Genomic DNA, 21945 nt, shown 5'->3' on the forward strand with positions numbered 1-21945 from the left:
TGCTGAAGAGTGATTTTTCTAGACAGTTCAAATTTTTAAATTAAGAGTCAACATTAGATATGTTTGATACATTTGAATGGGTATACTCTAGGGATTATTAATGTAAGACTCTGTTCTTTTAGTGTACTTTTCTTCCTTCAGAAATAGTTTTTGCCATACTATGAGTTTTTTCTGAACACTTGTTAATGTTAACAAAAAAGACAAGTTTAACAAAGACAAGTTCAATAATATAGATATTATCTTTCTATATGAGTGACTAACAGTAATATCTAGCTTTGTTCTCCTTATGAATACCTTCTTCTTAAATTCAGATCCATAAGAAAATGTGAACAACTAGAAAAACTTTACTTAATAATGACTCTGAATTTTCTCTGTCAAGTCTAACCTTGGAAAATATTGATAATTGAATGCCACAAAAATTTTAATTTTATCTAGTTACAAATTTTTACCCATCAAACTTTTTTTTGTTTTTTAAATTTTAATCCTTAATTAATGATGCTTAATAATTCTATTAATTTATTAGATGTATTTGTTTCTTTTTCTTTTTATTTATTTAGTTTTGGCTGTGTTGGGTCTTTGCTTCTATGCGAGGGCTTTCTCTAATTGTGGCGAGCGGGGGCCTCTCACTATCGCGGCCTCTCTTGAGGAGCACAGGCTCCAGACGCGCAGGCTCAGTAGTTGTGGCTCATGGGCCCAGTTGCTCCGCGGCAAGTGGGATCTTCCCAGACCAGGGCTTGAACCTGTGTCCCCTGCATTAGCAGGCAGATTCTCAACCACTGTGCCACCAGGGAAGCCCCATCAAACTTTTGATCAAAACTATTTAAGGTATAAGATACTAGCTAGAATTTTCTTTCAGAAAGTCAGTGCTGGGACTTCCCAGGTGGTCTGGTGGTTAAGACTCCCCACTTCCATTGCAGGAGGCACAGGTTCTATCCCTGGTCGGGGAACTAAGATCCCCGCATGCCACGTGGTGTGGTCACCCTGCCAACAAAAGTCAGCACTATTTGTCTCTGCATGTCTACAGCACACTTCCACAATGTATAGTCACACTAAAAAACATCTAAGCTCTATAAGAGCAGAGATTTTATCACATTCTGTGCAATGGCAAAGATGCGTGTGTGCTTGTGTGTGTGTGTGCTCACACACATACACATACACACACACAAACACACCCGCAATGGAAAGCCAACATTGGGAAGTTCCCTGGACAGTTAGGGAATGGTGAGAGACACTGTGATGTAATAGAAACAGTGTGGGAACCTGGCACAAATTGTTTGATAACTTCTGGCTTACTTTTATCTTATCTATATATTAGGACAATATTCCCAAGTTAACTTTCACATTCAGTCATTGGAATAATAGTTGTTTGCAGATGGAGAAGGTGATACTGAAGGGGAAGAATAGGCTTTAGGCTGGAGGGGGGTGGTACAAATTTTCTGGAAAAAAAAGCATTGCTCACTTTTCACTTTTATCAATAGTGAGAATTCTAAAGGGACTATAACCCAAACATACTGTGAACGGATTTGTAGAGAGATTGAGTAAAGACCAGCTTTAGTAGGCCACTGAAAATACAGAAATACCATGAATATTAGATAAAGCAAATTATATATATATATATTACAATATATATAATATGTATAAATATATGTGTGTGTGTGTGTGTGTGTATATATATATATATATATATTTTTAAGGAAGCAACAGTAACAAAATGGCCATAAGCCAGATGGAAGCTCTTATTGGGCATATGTTCTAGGGAGGCTGGGAAATTTTATGCTGGGATCTCAACTAATTATGACCCAATCCTCTGCTTAACCATCTAATGATTAACATGTGGGTGCAGCATGCAATCAACTACAAATTCTCACTCTTGAAGAATCAAGAGTCTCTCCTTTCCTGTAAAAAGAATGACTGTTACGGAAAGACAACCCTCAGAATGGGAGAAAATATTTGCAAATGAAGCAACTGACAAAGGATTAAGCTCCAAAATTTACAAGCAGCTCATGCAGCTCAATAACAAAAAAACAAACAACCCAATCCAAAAATGGGCAGAAGACCTAAATAGACATTTCTCCGAAGAAGATATGCAGATTGCCAACAAACACATGAAAGAATGCTCAACATCATCAATCATCAGAGAAATGCAAATCAAAACTACAGTGAGGTATCATCTCACACTGGTCAGGATGGCCATCATCAAAAAATCTACAAATGATAAATGCTGAGAGGGTGTGGAGAAAAGGGAACCCTCTTTCACTGTTGGTGGGAATGTAAATTGATACAGCCACTATGGAGAACAGTATGGAGGTTCCTTAAAAAACTCAAAATAGAACTACCATACGAGCCAGCAATCCCACTACTGGGCATATACCCTGAGAAAACCATAATTCAAAAAGAGTCATGTACCACAATGTTCATTGCAGCTCTATTTACAATAGCTAGGACATTGAAGCAACCTAAGTGTCCATCGACAGATGAATGGATAAAGAAGATGTGGCACATATATACAATGGAATATTACTCAGCCATAAAAAAAACGAAATTGAGTTATTTGTAGTGAGGTGGATGGACCTAGAGTCTGTCATACAGAATGAAGTAAGTCAGAAAGAGAAAAACAAATACTGTATGCTAACACATATATATGAAATCAAAAAAAAAAAAAAAACTGGTCATGAAGAACCTAGGGGCAAAACGGGAATAAAGATGCAGACCTACTAGAGAATGGACTTGAGGACACGGGGAGGGGGAAGGGTAAGCTGGGACAAAGTGAGAGAGTGGTAGTGTATATATGGACATATACACACCACCAAATGTAAAATAGATAGCTAGTGGGAAGCAGTCACATAGCACAGGGAGATCAGCTCGTGCTTTGTGACCAGCTAGATGGGTGGGATAGGGAGGGTGGGAGGGAGGGAGATGCAAGACAGAAGAGATATGAGGATATATGTATATGTATAACTGATTCACTTTGTTATACAGCAGAAACTAACACACCATTGTAAAGCAATTATACTCCAATAAAAATGTTAAAAAAAAAAAAAAAAGAATGTCTGTTGATGCCCAGGAAACAAAAACTCATTTATTAAAGTCGAAGGGCTGTCTCTCCGGTTAGGGTAACATTTTATCTAATAGGTAAACAACTGGCTGAGTGTCATACTAGCTGATGTTAAAAAATGATGTGTGATTTGTTTCTCTTCAGTTATGGATTTAATTACTAACTAATTCCTGTCAAGGACGATTGCTAGGTAACATCACTCTCTAAGAATCTGAAGTTGTATTTCACCTCCCAGAAAAAATATCTGATTCTTTACCTTGACTTTGAAGGTTAAATGCAGTGCAGCTCCAACCCGCCTATTTAAATGTATTTTCTGTGACTTCCTTCAATACTTTCCAGTTGGTGGCTCCTCTTAAGTTTTCTCATCCTTGGATGGTATAATTTATGCTGGGTCTGTATTAGCTGGAGTAGCCTCCTTCTTCCTATTTCAGTTATATTCACTCTTCAGAACTAATCTCAATTGCCATGTCATCCAAAAGCCTTCTCCATTTGCAGCAGCCTTTATCCATTCTTATTTATTATTCATTTATTCATGTATTCACAATCACTCCACAAATATTTATTGAGTACTCTCTATGTTACAGGTGCTCTCCTCTCCTAAACGTGCATTTTTATTGCACGTATAGTCATATCCAAGTAGTTATACTGAGTTTGTTGTTTAATGTTTATTTTACCTCCACTATAAAACTGAACCCACAATGGCAATAATTATGTCTTTTTTTAAAAAAAGGAAAGCATGAAATAGTGTAAGACATGACCAGGCAAAAAATTATGAGGATGGTTCTGTGTCTCCTGTTGGCTACTACCTAGTTCTTGGGTAATTCAAATCAGTGAACATTTATTAAACTTCTATCATGTTTATTGCAATGTTAGGCACTATAGGAGATAAACAAATGTATTTTCTGTATGTGTTATGGATATGCAGTAAAAAAATCATTTTATGGAGCCAACAATCTAGAAGAAACGGATCCTGAGACCTCTACAGGATTTAATGTTTTAACTTCAGATGATTTCATCTAAATTTTTGGATATGTGTTTATGTGCCTTTTCCTGAGGAGATAGTGCATAGCTTTTAGATGTTAAAGGTGTCACTGATCATTAAAAGGTTAAAGAGCTCATGTTTTCAGTTTGTATAAAACAAGCTCCCAACTAACGAACAAGAGCCACAGAAGAACAACAATATTCTAAGCTGGGTTTTTGTCTGCATACACTCAGATTTCCTCTTTCATATGGTAATGAGTTTTAATATTTTCTGTGGAGAGAATAGAAGGAAAAGTTATTCATTTCTCTAGCAAAGTAGATTGAAATTTGTTTTTAATTATTGATGGTTTAGGAAGTATTCATTTACCTTCAGAACACGTTACCGGAAGTACCACTTTTCTAACTTCCTCCAGGGCTTCATGCTCAGGCAGTCCCTCTCGTTTGGAGGGAAGCCTCAGAGAAGTCCAGCTTTGGGGTTTCGCTTGGCCTGATCTCAGATGGGCCAGTGCCTCTGCAGTTGGTCCAGCCTGGCCACGTCCTCACTTTTCCTCTTGACTCCCCATTCCCACCCTTGTGGGCAGATCCAACTGTGAGAGGAGGGAAAACGCTCATCAGCACATATCTAAATAAAGTATCTATGTAAAGTAGCTGAGAGCCTGAGACATAGTGACCTTGAAGCATCAAGGCATCAGGCTTGGTATTCATGTCCTTAGAGTAACAGATAAGGTCCAGATTCTCCATGAGGTCTGCTGGGGTTAGATTGTCATTGGAGTCCAGATAGATTGAGGGGAGTGCTGGCAGCCTGCCCGCTGATAGGACCTGCTGCAAACCCAGGATGACAACCAGAAGGTAGAACGTGACTACCAGGCTGGGGCCACCCTCCATGCCCCCACTACAGGGCTGCGGCTGTTGCTTCCTCACTAGAGGCAATGTAGGATAGAAGCATTAGAGCTTAAGCACCACTAATTTCATGGCAAATCTGACTCATTTTCAGTGCTCAGTATGTTAGCACTTAACCATTATTATTTAGTCTTTCATTGTCAAATAATTTTTCAGTAAATCCTTAGGAATTTTGCAGTGAATGCCTTTTTTGATCTTATGTAATTTTAAAAATTTTCCAGAGTAGTTATCCTTCTCCACTTTATGCCCAACAGGGTAGGATTCCAGATGACCTAAGCTTTTACTAAAACAGGTTTTGAAACGGGTTGTTCCAGGGAATATTTACGTTTAATACTTCATGACCATATTAAGATCACATCACATTGAGATAAATGTGCTGTATTTCCTTCATTCGTAAATATCATTTGCAGTAGGTGCCATGCTCTGGCCATATTCTCCTTCAGGGATGATGCATTTGCTACCCCGACGGCTTGGAGTGCTACTTGCTAGGGTCTTCATCTGACAGTCCTCTCTGGGAGAACCTCTCCTTGTCCAAGGTCACACCCACCCCCAGGGCAGTGTGCATCCAGAGTTCTTTGCAGGGAGGGGAGTGTTACCAAGGCCCTCTTTTCTCCAACTTGGACAACAACAAGGGCCATCCCAACTTCAGAGCTCCACAGAGCCCAGAGAGTGACGCATAATGAATGGCCTTACTTCTCCTTCCTTCCCCCAAAGGGAGTGATCTTGAAGACACTTCCCAATATACATCCTGCACATAAATCTGTCTCAGGGTCTCCTTCCCAGAGAACGTACCTTGAAGCACCATCATTTTCTTTAAGAAGCACAATCTTTTTACTAATAGCTTTTCTGGAGATGAGGATAGAGATCATTTATAAGATGCAACCCTATTTCAGAAATGTGCAAATTGAAAAAATGTGTTTTGTACATTCAAGGAAATTGTGCTGAGTCCACGAGGGGGCTGTAATTGCTTGCTGTATGATCATGTTAGCTGTGACCAATAACCCCAAGCAATTACAAGACTTTCACCGAAGCCATTATCTGAAGAAAGGTTAAAGATTGTTGTTCTTCCCTTTTCTCACTGCAGTTTTCTCTTTACATGCTCTCCTAGCTTGATGTTGTCTGAACTTACGGTTTTAAGCCCATACATTATATCTTCAGCCCTGCCATGTCTTGAGCTTCTAATTTGCATATTCATCTGTCAGACCATTTTCTTTGATATCCCACCAGCCTCCCAAACTTAACATGTCAAACACTGGGTGAGTCATCTTCCCCACAGATCAGCCCTGTCTTGTGTCCAGGCTCAATTAGTGGCCCCACTACCCTGTTATTCGAAACCCCAAACCTGTGAGTCATTCTAGACTCTTCCCCCCCTTCACCCCACCCCACTCTACATACCCAGACAGCCAACAAGACCTGCCAATTTTGCTGGAAAATATTGCTCCAATAACTAATACTATTACTACTTATCAATTCCTGTTACTACTTCTTCAGTGTAGAGCCTTATGTGAACTATGTACTATAATAATGTTTGATTTGTTTTCCTGCCTTCAGTCTTGCTTCCTTTATATATATTCTCTGCAGGGTGATCATGATGATCTAAATCAAGTGCAAATTTGATTGTGCATTGCACTCGTGAGCTCAGTGAACAGCAAATTCTCCTGTCAGGCAAGGCTCTCCATGACAACCCATTTATCATTGACCACACTACTTTCACTCCCTTTCTCCAGCTTGATGGGCTGATAACATTGAAGTGCCTGGAGTCTACCTGAATGCTTCATAGTGTTTCATGCCTCCATACTTTCGCCCATTATTTTCCCTCTGCCTGGAAAGCCCTTTTCTCCTTCCTTAGATTGGCTAACTTTAATTATCCTCTAAGGTAATCAATTTTTGTCTACCTCTCCTCTAGGATGCTTTCTCTACCTACAAATCTGTGGTACCCAAACTGGTTTAGCATTTGCAGTATTATAATGAGAGTATGTGTGCGTTTCTATAATGTCTTCTAGGACAGGGACTGCTTATTCACCTTTGTAACTCTAGTGCCAGGCACACAGAGGATGCTCAATACATGTCTGGTGAACAGAGCTGGATAGTGAAGACAATAGGTCTCTGGTTCCCTTTGCATTTTCTTACTTATTGCTCATTTGGTATATTATCAACATTCCCATAATTATTTCTAGGATCTCTATCTTGAAATTCAGCTCTCTTCTCAACATCTTGATAAAATTTGATATCTAATAATCATAAAATTTAATCTTTTCAAAACTGAACTCCTGACTTTTTCCTCAGATCATCTCCTCTCCCAGTCTCCCTCATTTTAATAAACAGTAACCCGGCTCTCCCCATTTCGGGCCAGAACCTTCAACGTCATCCTTGACACTTCTCTTTCTTTCATACCTAGCATCCAATTCATGAGAAAATCCTGTATCTTCAAAACATACACTTTTCTCCATCTCCATTACCATTATTCTGGATTATTGTAGCAACTTCCCACTCATCTCCCTACACCCACACTTGCCCACGCAGTCTTTCTCAATATGGTAGCCAGAGTGTGGCTTTAAAAATTGAAGCCATGGGACTCCCTGGTGGTCCAGTGGTTAAGACTCTGAGCTTCCATTGCAGGGGGCACGGGTTCAATCCCTGGTTGGGGAAATAAGATCCCACAAAAATATATATATATATCAAAGTCAGTTTACACACTGTCTGTGCTCAACATGCTCCAGATGGGTTTTCCAGTGAAAGCCTAAGTCCTTACCTGATGGCATACCTCCTGCCACTGTCCCCCATTCTCCTCTCGCCTCACCTCGCCTCCCGAATTTCTGGCTGAATTAGAGCCTCCTTGCTGTTCCCAGCGTGCTTCTCCCACAAGGTCTTTGTATTCCTTGTTGCCTCTCGCTGGAAAACTGTTTCCTCACCATTTTCTTATTCTCTTCCTTTAGGTTTCTGCTTCCATTTATTTATTTATTTATTTTAACATGTTTATTGGAGTATAATTGCTTTACAATGGTGTGTTAGTTTCTGCTTTATAACAAAATGAATCAGTTATACATATACATATATCCCCATATCTCTGCTTCCATTTAATGTCCCCTTATTGGTGAGGCCTTTCTTGCCCATCCTTTGTACAAGAGGTTAACTTCACAAGTACTGTATTTATTGTTCTCCACGGTAATTGAGTTCACTAACAGTCATGCTTTATCATTGCTCCTTTACTTGTTTCCTAACTTCCTGTTTTGTTTTGTTTTCACTGCTGTGTCCTTAGAAGAATGACTGACACATAGTAAGGGCTCCATAAATATTTGATGAATTAGTGAATGAAAGAAGCAGGACTAAACTCCAGTCATGTTCCTTCTTATCATGTGTAACGTTGGGCAAATTACTTAACTTCTCTGAGTTTTACTCTCTCTTCATTTGTGAAATGAGGCTGATAATAATGACAACTGCCATATTTTTCTCAAGGATTGTTGATGGGATGCCCATGTAATATTAAAAGATGATGTTGTGAGTCCTTACCATGCCTCGTGCACAATATAAAATTTAATCTTTACCATAATCTTCACAGTAATCATAGGAGGTATGTTCTATGATCATCTTCATTTTGCTGATTTGGGGGGGAAAAAAAGAACTAATGTATATGCATGTTTTGGAATCACCTAGAGAGTAAATGAGTGTCAGGATTAGGACCCGTACAGCATGACCACATCAGTGCTGACTGGCAGCCCTAAATGTGCGTCTCCTCATTCTGCGCCTGTACTTAGTGAAAATGGCCCCAGATAGGAATCTTGCACGTTTGTACTAGACACTCTTTATCAGTTGGAGAATGTGTCGATTTTTTGTTTGTTTGTTTTAAGAATTTATGCTGAATTTTGTCAAATATTTTTCCATCTACAAAGGCAACTGTATGACTTTTCTCTTTTAAGCTGTTAATGTAGTCAATACACTAATAAACTTTCTGATGTTGACCATCTTTTCAAGAATAAACCTGCTTATTTAATTTTATTCTGTTAACACTCTGCTTGGTGAATTTTGTTAATATTTTATTTTGGTTTTTAGCATCTGTGTTCATATAAGAGATGGCTATATAATTTTCTTTCCTGGGATATCATTACATAGTTTTGATATCAGACTTTGGTGCCCATGAGTTAGAATAATCCTATATTACCTTAAGGATTTGTAAATTCCTTGAATGTTTGGCAAAACCTTCATAAAGAAATCAGACTCTTTTTATTACATATATTTTGACTAATCTTTAAGTTTTCCTTATCTTTGTGAGTCCATTTTTATAGTTCTCAGAAAGTCAATGTTCAAATTGATTTGCATGAATATGTAATTTATAAAAATTATACTAATAATGGCCTCTTTGGCATTGTAATATATATGTGTATAATTTGACACTTCCTTTCCTTTTTAGTTTTGACCAGATTTGTTATTGAAAGATCCATCTCTTGGTTTTACTAACTACCATTTTCTACTTTATTAACTTCTGTTTTTATCTTTAGTAACACTTAACTCTCTTTTTAAAATTATTTTTATGGATTCTTGAGATTAATGCATAATAAAATATTTCAAACTAATTATTTTCTATGAAAGTCTGTACAATTCTCTGTTATGCTTTTGCCATAATACTTTTTTTAATGAAGTGTTATTTTCAAATTGATTTTCTCTTTTATACCAGCATTATTTAAAAGGATAATTTACAAGTGGATAGATTTTTTAAATTTTTCTATTTTTTATTATTGATTTTTAATTCAATATTATTGATATTTTATTTCAATATTATCAATTCAATCATCCAGTATTTTTTTTTAAGATTTATTTATTTCATTTATTTTTGGCTGCGTCGGGTCTTAGTTGTGGCACGCGGGATCTTTGTTGAGGCATGTGGGATCTTTCATTGCAGCACGCAGGCTTCTCTCTCGTTGTGGCATGCAGGTTTTCTCTTCTCTAGTTGTGGCACGCAGGCTTCAGGGTGCGTGGGCTCTGTAGTTGTGGCGCGCGGGTTCCAGAGCCCATGGGCTCTGTAGTTTGCGGCACGCAGGCTCTAGTTGAGGCGCACAAGCTCAGTAGTTGTGGTGCATGGGCTTAGTTGCCCCATGTCATGTGAGATCTTACTTTCCCAACCAGGGATAGAACCCACGTCCCCTGCATTGTAAGGCAGATTCTTTACCACTGGACCACCAGGGAAGTCCCAATCATCCAATATTATTGATATTATTGATTTGTGATTACAAAATGTGGCAGGTGTGATTTCAGAGTTTTGTAATTTTTATGAGATGTTACTTTAGATTTAGCATATAACATTTTAGGTCTATGTCATAAACAACCTTTGATGAATGTTTTATGTGTTTATTTTCTATGTACTATTTCTGTAAGGTAGGATGTTTTCATCTAACTATAGTTAACCTAATATACATATATACTACATAAAACATTGCTCATTGTGTTTTAAAATTTACCACAGGCAGTGGTGTGCTGGAGACAGTTCTAATTGGCTTGTGAGAGCCAGTGGTTAAATATGCAGGAATTTTGTGAACCAGTTGTTAAAACACTGTGGCTTGAAATCAGTAGGGTGGGGTGTTACATAACAGAAATTGGCAAATGCTACAAGGCAGTGTGGTTGTTAATGTCGTTCTTGTTGTTTTCTGAGAGCCAGCTAACTTGCATACACAGACCATAGCCCTACTCATTTTTGTTTATGTTTAAATTTCTGAACAGTGTTTAATATTTTTTAATAGCTCCTTGTTTTTCTATTAGATTTTCCTCTATATAGTTTGAAGCTATATTATTAGAAGCATAAAGGTTCATGGTTGCTATATCCTTTTGTAGGTTGTAACTTTTATCCATGTGCATTATTGCTTAGAATTCTCATTGAACTTCTCTCTTGAATTCTAATTTTCTGGTATTATTATTATTACTATACTCATATTTGCTTAGCATATCTTTTTTTTGTATTTTTTGTTTTCAAGCTTTTGGTAACATTTTATTTTTGTTCCATTTCTTATAAATAGCATATTTAAAATTTTATCTGTCTATCTTTCTGTCTCTATTTTTTTAAACCCAATGTAAGTGTCTTTTAGTAAGCAAATGTAGTTTTTATCACATCTTTTCATGTGTGGGTGACTGTACTTGTATGTTTAGGTTTACTTCTGCTCCATTACTTTTTATATATGAACTTTTTACTGTGATTTCTTTGTTTAATTTTCTCCTTTTATGCCTACCACTGCCTTCTGTTAGATTGCTTAAGTTTTCTTTGCCTTATTTTATTTTATTTTATTTTTTGGCTTAAAATTATGATATATCTAGGGTTATTTTTTCCTGTATTTAACTTTCCTCTTGATTTGTGCAATTAATTATCATGAATGTGTTGCATGTTCACCAAATAAAATAATCATCTTAGCATGAGTTTACTTCCTTTTCTTCTTTTCTCACAATATTTACCACATGGAGCTTATCTGTGATTTTTGTTCCACATTGCCATTTGGAAAAGTACATATTAGGTCAGGAGTTGCCTGGTGTTGAGGCTGGGAATGGAGTGACTGTAAAGGTGCATGAGAGAAATTTTTGTGATGATAGATTTGTTTTCTGTCATTGTTGTAGGGATGATTTCATGGGTGTATACAGTTGTCAAAACCTGCATATCATATACCTAAAATGGATGTATTTTATTGCCTTGAAGTTATACCTCAATAAAATTGATTTTAACAGCATAGTGGAGAATGTCAGAAATAACCAGAAATCATTAGCAAGATGTCGAGAAGGGCCATTAAAGGCTGCATCTCAAAAAATTATAATGGCACATTTTTTTTCAGCAATACTTTGTAGCTTGGAATTTGAAATTGGCCAACTAAAAGTAGCAGAAGGATGAAATGTGGAGGAAACATAGGTGCTATTTAGGATGGTATTACAGTGGCCAACTGGGACACCTGCTGGACAGGGAGGCAGGTGCAGCTAAGAGGCTGATAGTGTGAGAATGAGGGCAATGTAGTTGTAAACAAATGAAAAAATCCAACAAACATGTAATACGTGCTTGTTTTGTACCTAGTATACTTTTATATTTTGGAGGTACAGTAATGAACAAGATAAACAAGGTTTCTAACCACAAGAATCTCACAGTTTTGCAAAATAAATGAACGAATCAGATTAAAAAGATGGACTTTTAAGAAATGTTGCCATTTGTTATTTATACCCAAGTATAAATATTATATGTTTTATTCTCCATAATTTCTTATATCCACATCTTTCTTTTTCTTGGATAACTTTTTTATTTTCCTGGAACGCATTTTCACATCATTATATCACAGACCTTCTATGGATCTTAAATTTTCTAAGGTCTGGTATGAAAGGTGTTTTTTAAATACTAAGAAACATCTTACTTAATCATTTATTTTTGTTGTTTCGATAAACTGTTGAGATTTATAGGCCCTAATAACATGTTGTGTGGTCTTACGAGAGAATTAAATACCAACATCAAATCATATTTTTATATGAAGTAGTTTTTAAAAATCTCAGTAGTAACCCATGGTAACATAGTTCATATTGGATTTTTTTAGCCTTAATATTGAACACAGATTGTGTTTAATGAAATTTCTTATTTGGAAATTTCTTATGGGTGTCAATTGAAAACAGTTTGAAAGCAACTAGTGAAAAAATGCCAGTACACTTAATGACAGGACAATTTAAGACATTAAAGATATCACTTTCTCAACTATACTGAAATTGGGACTGATTACTAAATGTTAGAGAATTAACATTGAACACTAAGAGGTCAGTACAAAGTGTGATATTATTCCCAAGGCCCGAGGGCCTCATTAAAACAAAACAAAACAAAACAAAACAAATGTGTATTGGGGTAAATCTGTCAAGAGAGGGGAATATATCACAGTCTGTTAGAAGGAACCAAATGTAGGATTTTAGCCTGGAGAGACGTTACCTCCTCAGTCTCTAAAACACTGCTCTGTGTCTGATTTAGAGCACAATTCTTTTTTTTTTGCTGTACACGGGCCTCTCACTGTTGTGGCCTCTCCCGTTGCGGAGCACAGGCTCCGGACGCGCAGGCTCAGCGGCCATGGGTCACGGGCCCAGCTGCTCCGCGGCATGTGGGATCTTCCCGGACCCGGGCGCGAACCCGTGTCCCCTGCATCGGCAGGCAGACTCTCAACCACTGCGCCACCAGGGAAGCCCCAACTCTCAAAGACTCTTGATCACTCGTGTCACTAGGAAATTCCTAGGGTTTTAGGAGCTATGGGCCAGAAATGAGGACGAAGACCAAATATATATTTTATTATAAATCACAATATCACAGATATCATCCTCATCCTCAGCTTGCCTATTCAAGAACATCACTCTGGCAATCGTTCTTCTCTCTTACATCTTCAGTTTTTCCTTCAGCATACAAATGTGCTGTTATTTCCCTCCCTTTCTACCATCTATTATCACCTTTTGGAGTGGTATTCTTCGAAACATTGTCCGGCACTAGCAATTTACAATCCTTTCCTCTCACTTTCTCTGCTACCCATTTCAGGTAGGCTTCTGCCTCTATTACCGCCCTCTAAGTGCTCTTTTCAGAGTCATCACCTCCACGTTGCTAAGCCCACTGGTCAGCGTTCAGTCTGTGTCTTCCCTGACCCATCAGCGCATCTGACATGATCATCATTTCCTTTCCCTGGATATACTTTTCTCACTTGATTTCTAGAACATCACACTCTCTTCATTTCTCCTTTTCTCACTTGTCTGTTTTTCTTTATGACTCTTTGTTTTTTCTCCCTGACTAATTACCCTGGCTCAGTCTTTGGTCCTTTTTTTAGCCTTTTCTTTAACTTTCTCTTGGTCATCCCAACCAGTGTCATGAATTCCGTACCTATTTCAGGCCCAGCCACTTTCCTGAACTCAAGATTTACGTCTCCTACTGCCTATTTGACATTTCCGTGTGTGTATCTAGTGGACCTCTCAAGCTCAACTTATCCAACACTAAAACTCTTGATCGGCCCCCTCCCTTCAAAATATCTGCTCCACTCATAGCCTGCCCTGTTTCAGTTGATGGCAGCTCCATTTCTCAGGTGCTCAGGGTAAAAGACTTGAGTAATTCTTTCTCGTTCCGCTCACAACCAGTCCGTCAGGAAATCCTTTTGGTTCTGGCATAAAAGTGTTTCCGGATTCTAACCATATGACCCTCTCCACTGCCACCTGCCTTGTTCAACATCACCATCTCTCACTTAAATTCTTAGAGCCGCATGATTCCCTGCTTCCATACTTGCCCACCCCCACATCCTATCCTTACACAGGAGCCAAGAAGGATTCTTACAAAGGTCACTCAGATGACATCAATTATCTGCTCAAAATGCTGCAGTGGTTTCTCACTTCAGATTCTTACAGTGCCTGCAAGGGCCTGACCTTATCCCCATTTCCCCCTACCTTTCTGACCTCGCCTCAGACTGCTCTCTGCCTCGCTCACTCCACTGGTGTCTTTTCTGATCCTCAAACTCATAGGTGTGCAGCTGCCTTTGGGGCTTTGCTCCAGCTGTATCCCCTGCTTCGAATGTTCTTCGTTCAGATGTCCTTGAAGCTCATGCCCTCTCTGCTTTTAAGTCTTTGATCTAATTTCATCTTCCCTGAACCCTGCCCTGACTACCCTTCTTAAAGTTGCAAGCTCATCCTTTTTACTTTATTCTGTTTGCTTTTTCCTATATCATTTAACCACTTTCTAATGAAGTATATATTCAATTTATTTATGTATACTATATATGGTCTGTCTTTCTCCCAGAAACCAAGGTTCTTTGTCTCCTACATTCACTGATGTACTCCAAGGTCATACAGAAATGCTTAGCACGTAGTGAGTACTCAATAAATATATTGGATCAAGGACAGCCATGCTATCTTACATTCTTTATATTCCACATAAGCAATCAACCTTGACTTGCCCTCAATTTTAGTTTTTTTGAGTGATTAGATACATATGTTTACCAAATAAACCAATACTTATATCTCTTCTTTCCTTGCTAAGTCTATTTAAGTTTATTTTAAATGTGTGACTAGGCAAGTAAATAATTAAACAGAATAAATAAAACAAAACAGTGGTGTGCTAGATTGTATTTCCTCACTGGGAAAAACTCTACTATTGGTATAGAGTATAACGTTTACATTTATTTTCACAAGTCATTCCAGAATTAAAGCTGCCACTCCACTGTGTGGACTATCCTCTCTTCATGGTGTCTTACTCTTGGGCAGTGACATCAGGCTAAGATAACAGTACTGCCACAAGATCAGTGGGTACCCTGCAGTGAGACCCAGTCACAGGAGTCAAAAAAGTCCTGCTTAAACTCTGAGAGCTCCTTGAGGGTAGGGTTGGGATTTGGTCTTTTTTATTCCTGGATCTAGGTACCAGGTGAATGAAGGACAAAACCAAAGATGCTGATGGTGAGGGCCTTTCATGACCATATGCATATTGTATGGCAGGGTTAAACACTGCTTCCATAATTCTTCAAAAATATGACATAAAAGGAAGTGGACAATTTATTTCATTCCTACACTTCTCAGAAAGTAATTAACCTGGTTTCAGCCACTTGTCTCTAACAGGTATTTTGTGGGAGACAAATGAGATGATGTATGTGAAAGGACTCAAGTTCTGTTTCATGTCAGAACAGTTTGAAACACCTGTTTCTTTTAAATTAAAGTATAGTTAATTTACAACATCATGTTAATTTCTGCTGCACAGCAAAGTAACTCAGTTATATATATATATATATATTTATATATACATTCTTTTTTATATTCCTTTCCATTATGGTTTATCTCAGGATATTGAATATAGTTCCCTGTGCTCTACAGTAAGACCTTGTTGTTTATCCATTCTATGTATAATATTTTGCATCTACTAACCCCAAACTCCCACTCCATCCCTCCCCTAGCTGCCCTTCCCCTTGGCAACCACAAGTGAAAGACCTGCTTTTAAACTATCGGAGAGCAGTGGCTTTTTATGATTCACACGGGATGGGTCAGATGTTTCCTACAGTAAGGGGCCTCCACTTCTCAACCCTAGAGTTTGTAATATTCTTGCATCTCTCCTCCGCCTGTGCAACCTGGATTTTGAGGCAGAATTCCGATAGCGACATGTATGACATTTACCTCAAGCAAGTCACTTAATGTCTCAGAACCTCAATTTCTTCACTGTAAAATAAGAGTAATATCTCTCACAGAAAGATATGGCCAGGATGGAATGTGGTAACGTATGTGAGATGATTTTGTAAAACTAAAAGCACTCGGTAAATAATACTTATTCTAATTAATATTGCCATCATTAATATATTATATTAAATGTTAACATTGAGTCCTGGTCAAAGAGAAAGTTATAGGGTATTTGACCTTTTCAGGCCTTCTTCACGCACATGGATCACACACACACATTCCTAGTAAAGTTTTTGATCCACAGAGCTACATACAGTAAGTGTAGAAGGTTGAAAGCCTCCAAAGCTGTTATGAAAAATCAGTCTTTGCTGTCAGCCCAGAAAACCACGTCAGTTTTTTTGCCAAATAACGATCAAAGCTGTAAAGATTTCCTTTCAGTTAACACTGGTTTCCATTATTGTTATTTGTTAGAAGTCTTTGAGGCCATTTCCTACTAATTCCACCATGCTTGGCATGGAGCATTCTGGCTAAAGCTCTTAGTTGTCCTTGACTAATTGTAGTTGGACAGGGCAGTGAAAGTCTCATTGATGAGATTTTAACATCCTGCGCCTGTGGAGACTCACTGATGTAAGAGCCCAGGACTGAAATCCTCATTGTTTACACAAGCAGCTTCACGAGGCCTATTATCAATTATATCACCCTTTGTACTGCTTGGCCCCAAGTCAGTAAATCTTGTTTTTTGAACAATGTGGAGTGGGGGGGATCCTGCAACTAAAAAGGAGGTAGGGAATTTAAGAGACTTTGGGTGAAATTACAAAGATAATTTTAAAGTTTAGCAAAAAATTTGGAGTACTGAGATAACATAGACAAAGAGAATGATGACAGTAACAAAGAGAGGTTGCTTTAATTAAACTGATTAATGGATGGTTTAGATTGTATGTAACAGGAGGATTAGACTTAATATTTAGTTGTGCAAAAAAGGGCATTTTTATTGGATATATTCTTACAGTATCTTTAATACCTAGTTAAATCCTAGTTTTTCTTTTAAAGAGTTATACATCATATATTATAATCATTTTTATATTTTAAAAACATCTGAAAAATAACATAATTTTAGTCTACAGAACTTAATTTTTCAGTGAAAGTTTATGTCAAGAGATGTGGTGGATTTTGATTTTTGAAGGGGAGGTCAACAAATACATACTATTTTAGAAGGATGGCAAAAATAATTGTTTATATTTTATATATTTTGGTTTAAAATTTTTCTTTAATAAAATGGAATTGAATATGGGAATGTATTATCTTCACATTCTTCGCCACTTTGAATTAAAGAAAACAAATTTTGTTACTTATGAAATTCTCAAATGATGTTTCAATTAACAGTGATTTAAAGACTGAAGACGTCTATTCCATGTCTGTAGAAGTAGCTACTTCTGTTATAAATTACATTAACAGTCAGTAGCTTATATACATAAGATATTTGGCTGCTTCTGCTTTTCATTAATATGGTTTTGGAATTTCACCAATTCAGGAACATAATGTAGTGGAAAGGCCTTGGGCTCTGTAATCAGACAGACCTGGTCTCAAATCCTGGCAGTCTTGTACTTGCTGTGGGACCTGGGCAGCTCACTCAAATGCTGCTAACCCTACACCATAGGATTGTTCTGAGGATTAAATGTGATACACATATCAAGTGACTGATAGAGTGCCCGTGGAAAAGTAGGTGCTCAGTAAATATTCATTCTCTTCCCTTCCTTTCCCCCCATTTGTCCACTTGTGTTTTTAATGGATCATCTTTACTCTGGGTTGTGTTGTAGGAAGTATTCTGGATGGATGGCTGCTGGAAACCCAATGCCTTAGCCAGCTCTTCTTCAATACTTAAGGATTTACTCTGGCATTGAGTAATGAGAATTTTGGTAAGAAAAATTAGATAAAGATAGTATATGGACTTTTCTTAAAAGGTCACTTGTATCTCAGATACTTCATAATAAGTTATATGGCTCTTCTCTAAATATGTTGGGAAGTCACAGAGGTACGTTCACATATGGATTGTTGTTGTTTTGAAAATAAGTAAAACAGGTTTTTAAAGTCTGTTAACACCCTGATGTGCCCTTCATGTTGTTGTAAATGTATTATTTCACTTATCTCACCCTGTTTTGTTCTTTAAGTGTCTGTACTGAGTAAGTTGTATAGTCTTTAACAGGTCTGGGTGTTATTCATCCCTTCAGTGTAGACTACATGAAGCACAGATTCTTAGAGGTTAAGTGGTTAAGTCAACGCTGCTGTCTGAAACTATAAAGGTTTTGACAATGTTAAAGAGGCAGGCAGAGGTATTGAAACTCTGAGAAGTTCTAAGATAAGTGATTTTCCTAAATCACCCAGAAAAATGATTATATATTGACTCTCAGGGTGGTATAGAGTATCTTTGGTTGGTTCCATTTCTATCCAATTTTTCTCCAAATGATATTAATTTTTAATTTCATCATCACATGAAATTAATATATAACTAGTACACCTATATTAGTAATTCATATTACTAATTTGTGTTGTATGAAATATGTTGGACATATTAGGAAAGAAGGATGAAAAGGAGGTTAAGGATAATAGAAACAAATTAAGCGCTAATATTAGCATATATGTAAATTAGTAAATATGTATATTTTCTTTAAATTATTGTCATTGAAATGCATCTGGAAAAATATGTATTGAAGAATTTTGCGCATAGGAGACAGAGCTGAAGGTAGGGAGGAAAGCACAAAAAGTAAATTCTAATTTCATTAATTCTGATAAGGAATTTTGAAATCTTGATATATTTACATTTTGGAACCTAAAAATATGATAATTTTAAAATTATTTTAAATCTCATTTTTAAAATTTTATTAATTTTTTATACAACAGGTTATTATTAGTTATCCATTTTATACATATTAGTGTATATATGTCAATCCCAATCTCCCAGTTCATCACACCACCACCCCCTGCCACCTTCCCCCCTTGGTGTCCATACATTTGTTCTCTACATTTCTGTCTATTTCTACCCTGCAAACCGTTCATCTGTACCATTTTTCTAGATTCCACATATATGCGTTAATATACGATATTTGTTTTTCTCTTTCTGACTTACTTCACTCTTATGACAGTCTCTAGATCCATCCACATCTCTACAAATGACCCAGTTTTCTTCCTTTTTAGCTAAAAAATTTTTAACTAAAAAATTTAACCACTTTGTCTATGATTATATTTTTCAGAAACCATATTTGAGAAGTACTTCCCTCCAGTGCTACTTGTGTTTACTTCTGAACAGTCATTTTTTAACTGAGGCTGGCATTCATGTCTTCATTTTGGGGTAATTTTATCTTTCAGCATAAAATCATCATGTTAATAACCATGATCATTGTTCTTCAATATCTTCTCTATTAAATTGGTTTATGTTCAGTTTGCTTAAATCCTTAGGTACTCAGTATTTGGGGCATGATAGAGGACAGATTATGGGAGATTCAGAGGAGGTTTGGCAAACAGCCTACAGAGCATTTCTATATTCTTGTAATATTCCAAATGAGTATTATATCCTGCAAATAAATTGGACTTCTTGGTATCTAACTAAAATTGAAAGTACACTCTTTATTAATATCCTGTGTGATTTTCACACCAGTAAAAAAAATTAGATATTGAGGGCTCACCCACATTACTTTATTATCTGTCCCTGGCACTGACTTCTCCTATCATTTGAGCCTTATGTTAGTTCAGTTTAAAACATTTCTTTCTTTATTGAGGCCTTTTGTTTTTCTTCCTAATAAACTTTCATATTTTTCCATGCCTATTAACTTTTTTCTTCTCTGTTAGATGCAACTAATACACTGCACTCACCCAACCTATAGTTATGTAATCTCTCAGTTCAGTTTTACTCTATAATGCCTTCATGCTGTGGGGAACCATAGATTTGTACAGGTAAATCCTCCTCTCAAAAGAAAAAAGTAGTATTGGCTCTCATGCTTCTGTACAGGACCCATCAAGGAGAGACTATTTTTCCTGAAGCTCTAAGAATTATTCTACAGTTACTCCGTCAATGTATGTGTCTTTTGTCCTGATATTAAGTTACTGTTTTACAAACAATAAGTAAGCTATATGATCTAGTTTTATGACTAGATTAGGCTCAAGTCCATAACATTTATGGAGAAAGCTGCTATAAGGAGCATGCAAGGGGCATGTTTAACCTATTGCAAAGAATATTTACTGTCAAGATCATTACATGAAAAAGATGATTGCTTATTTTAAGAATTTTACCCATTTATTAGACGTAAAAGTCTGATGGGACCTCTACTTAAAGAAAAGTAATAATTCATTCAAAAACGTTACTGAGCACTGCCACACATCATGCACTGTTTTTATTTCATTGTGATAAATTGCACCAGGTTATTTATAAGTCATCCCTTCAAATTAGGCTTTTCTTTAATGCAGGTTGGTCATCAGGCTAGCCTAAAGCATCAGAGTTGTACTATATGTTCAGTTTTTATATTCATCTACAAGGCTGTCGAATACTCAAAGGCAAGGATGGCACTCATCTTTTCACTTGTTGGATAAAAAAAAGTCTTGATTGCTCTTTTGCCTATAGTATTCATCAAGACAATATTATGTTCATTCAAAATGCTTTGCTGTTTGGTTTTGCTTTCAGTTGTATCAGTGCAGGTCTTCCTAAAACAGAAGCAAACTGGCAGCATGTAATAAGTGATTTGAAAAGAATTGAAGATCTTATTCAAGTGAGTACTCATTTTTCCATAAAATATCTGGTATAATTGCTATGCAGTATGTTATTCCTTGTGTTTTGCTGTCAATCTTAGTGAAATCTCACTTGAAACAAAAATGTTTCTGTAGAATTGGTGAGCCTCGTAGCACCTCAAATGAACTCTTTCATTTAGAATTTTCAGACCCTAATTATATTTGAAACTCAATTTATGAGTGGCCCAGCATGAAGAGCTCTCCGTCACCACCCACCAGAGAGACTCCCTTTTCCTACCCAAGAAACCAGGCGGCTTTGGGGCCCTTGTGGGGGGAATGGCCTGACTCAGGGAAGGGCTGTCTATTCCATGGGCTAGAGAATGCTTCTCCCACCTGGAGACACCAGCTGACCTGGCAGAACCTGTAGAGGGGAGAAATATGGGCTGTACTATTGTGTGGGCGATACAACAGGGACCAGTGAGAGTCCCGGGTCAGCAGGTGTACCAAACCTTTCAAATTAGCACCACAAAGATTCTGAAAACTGAACCGTCATTGGAATCACAGCATGCAAACATAGGTCAGAACCTCTACGCTAAGCCTACACAGGGTGGCTGCATGTTAAAACAGAAGATTCAAATTGGACCAGGGTCTCCTGACATAATAGCCCAAATACCAGAATACAATTGAAAAATCACTTTTCATACCAAGAAGCAGGAAAAATCACAACTTGAATGAGAAGAGACTCGGAAACAGACTCTGAAACTGAGATGGATTAGATGTTGGAATTATTTGACAAGGATTTTAAAACAGGTATCATGAAGATGTACCAGCAAGCAATTACGAATATCCTTGAAACAACTGAAAAAAAAAACAAAACCAGAAAGTCTTAGCAAAGAAATACAATATGTAAAATGCACCAAATGGAAATTACAGAACTAAGAAATACAACAAGTAGAATATGAAACAAACTGGAGAGGCTCATTAGCAGAATGAATATGACAGAGGAAAGACAGTCAACTTGAGGATAGAATAATAGAAACAAAATAGACTGAAAACAAAGCAAATAAAGCCTCAGGGATCTTTGGGACAGTAAAAGATCCAGCATTCCTAGCATTCTCATCCTAGAAGGAGAGGAGAAAAAGAATACAAATAAAAGACAGAGATTGGCCAAACTG

General features: G+C 37.2%; 1 protein-coding gene across 4 annotated transcripts in view; it reads left to right on the forward strand.

The window, feature by feature from the left end:
* The window catches only part of IL15 (interleukin 15), an 88073-nt gene that overhangs the window by 58016 nt on the left and 8112 nt on the right, over positions 1–21945 (forward strand). For 3 of the 4 annotated variants that reach the window (XM_060147125.1, XM_060147126.1, XM_060147124.1), the window contains 3 exons: positions 17872–17970; positions 19303–19400; positions 20727–20811. In XM_060147125.1, the coding sequence (XP_060003108.1) occupies positions 17959–17970; positions 19303–19400; positions 20727–20811 (195 nt within the window). In that variant the 5' untranslated portion in view covers positions 17872–17958. The remainder of the gene's footprint in view (positions 1–17871; positions 17971–19302; positions 19401–20726; positions 20812–21945) is intronic. The other variant, XM_060147123.1, reaches the window with a different exon arrangement.

The sequence above is a fragment of the Lagenorhynchus albirostris genome, chromosome 4 (genome assembly GCF_949774975.1).
Source record: "Lagenorhynchus albirostris chromosome 4, mLagAlb1.1, whole genome shotgun sequence".
In the NCBI taxonomy this organism is placed as follows: domain Eukaryota; kingdom Metazoa; phylum Chordata; class Mammalia; order Artiodactyla; family Delphinidae; genus Lagenorhynchus; species Lagenorhynchus albirostris.